The sequence below is a fragment of the Procambarus clarkii genome, chromosome 19, assembly GCF_040958095.1.
Source record: "Procambarus clarkii isolate CNS0578487 chromosome 19, FALCON_Pclarkii_2.0, whole genome shotgun sequence".
Lineage (NCBI taxonomy): Eukaryota > Metazoa > Arthropoda > Malacostraca > Decapoda > Cambaridae > Procambarus > Procambarus clarkii.
This window is the reverse complement of record NC_091168.1, coordinates 24,934,699-24,936,674: the sequence shown is the minus strand read 5'-3', so window position 1 is coordinate 24,936,674 and position 1,976 is coordinate 24,934,699. Positions and strand designations below refer to the sequence as shown.

At 39.4% G+C, this 1,976-nt stretch overlaps 1 protein-coding gene across 1 annotated transcript in view; it reads right to left on the bottom strand.

The window, feature by feature from the left end:
- LOC138366340 (prion-like-(Q/N-rich) domain-bearing protein 25) overlaps positions 1 to 497 on the bottom strand; it is a 3,404-nt gene extending 2,907 nt beyond the window's left edge. The window contains exon 1 of the mRNA XM_069327373.1: positions 304 to 497. Within this exon, the coding sequence (XP_069183474.1) occupies positions 304 to 497 (194 nt within the window). The remainder of the gene's footprint in view (positions 1 to 303) is intronic.
- Positions 498 to 1,976: the final 1,479 nt, after the last annotated feature.

Sequence of the window (1,976 nt, the reverse complement as noted above, 5' to 3'; positions counted from 1 at the left end):
GATTTTCTGTTTTACTTTCCTCAAGACTCCCTCCTCTCTCTCATAATCTGGTATGTCATTTATCAATTAGAAGCAAACCATGGATACAGAGCGAGGACTTCAGGTTATTCTAAATTTTGTAATAGGATGGTCGGCCATGTCATGCAGCCTGAGTTTAGCCCCTCTCTAAATGGCGCATTTTTTCAGTCTAAGATGTAACGCCCTAATGTGGTGGGGTTGTGAGGTAGGCTTCCACCCCCCCACCACACCCCAGGGGAGGGGGTTGTGAGGTAGGCTTCCCCCCCCCCCCCCCCCCCACCACACCTCGTTTCTGCGGTTGACTTTACAAGCTTGAGTGAGCTGTTTCTTTGACCCGTCTCGTGTGGGTTTTTTGGTTTGTATTTCATCTTTGAATTATGTATTGAGGAGTTTGAGTGCCCTCGAGTACATGCTCGAGCAGCACTGGCTCGACGCCCCGCTCCCACAGGCCCAGCAGCTGTGGGAGTGGGGCGTCTCATCTTGGGCCACCAGCTGTGGGAGCGGGGCGTCTCATCTTGGAGTAATCTTTCTAACATTGGGTCCTCTTAACATTTCGATGGTGTTCCACACCCTGATGGCTTGGTGCTGCAGTCTGATGTTTAGTGTTCCGTGTGTTCAGGAGCTCCTGGATTGTCTAATCATATGGTGGACGGTGTTTTGTTGTGCTCTCCTTAGTGCCATATTTTGCTTGTAATATTTTCATGCAAGTTTTCTTTAAGGTGTGTGCATGTATTGGGGGATATTCTAGATGCTGCCGAACTAGAGCAGCTCGTGACGCTCAATGCTCAATGTTTGATATTCTCCATTATTATAGATTGGCATAGATTGAAGTCTCCAAAGAAGATAATATTTGGCCCCTGATTTTCTAGATTATCGAGGCTGTTTTCTATTTTGTTTATCTGTTCTGTTAATTCCTCAACTGTTACATCTGGCTGTTTCTATATTAGAATAATGTGGAGGTTTATATTCTCTAGTTTGATTCAAAGTTCTCTACTGCCTCATGTGTTAGAGCTTAAGATCTCTGTGCATACAAGTTCCTTTTTAATATATAGACCTACTCCTCCATGTGACCTGTCTACCTCATCACATCTTTATCAATTATATTTTGGTATCCATTCTTCACTGTCCATATAATCGTCTGTAAGTGTTTCTGTGATTGCTCCAGATATTGAATTCGACTCTAATAGGAGGCCATTTATGAATGTAAGTTTAGTTCTTGAGTGTGACTTTAGGTCTTGTATGTTGATCAATATAAGCCTTTACATATTGTGTCGATTAAATGGTAAATTTTGAGTTCTCTTCTATTTCCATCGTGAACAAGGTTGTGTTTTAATTGTCAGTAATATGTCCAATGTTGATAACAGCATTGGTGTTGTGGTGTGTGTGTGTGTGTGTGTGTGTGTGTGTGTGTGTGTGTGTGTGTGTGTGTGTGTGTGTGTGTGTGTGTGTGTGTGTGAGACTTGGGGTGCAGTCTTGTGCATTTCTCGACCCCCATCCCTGCTCTTGCGATGTTTCCGTCTGCCTCTGAACAACTTTCAGCTTACTGTAGTACTCCAATTTTCTTCAGTTCTTTTGCGTATATATATATATATATATATATATATATATATATATATATATATATATATATATATATATATATATATATATATATATATATATATATATATTAGTATATATATATATATATATTAGTATATTTTGGTAGCAGTCTTTCCTGTAGACATATATTATTAAATATGACCGAAAAAGTAAGATTAATAATTCTAACACGAATTTTCTCGATCTTTCGTACGTTTCTTTTCACGGTTGGTGGTAATTCAAAAATCAATTCTCCAAAATTCATTTTTATTTCTAGTCTGACGCGACACTTGAGCGCGTTTCGTAAAACTTATTACATTTTCAAATGACTTTAGCTTACACATACACAACTGAATAGAACTTACACATCTTCGATT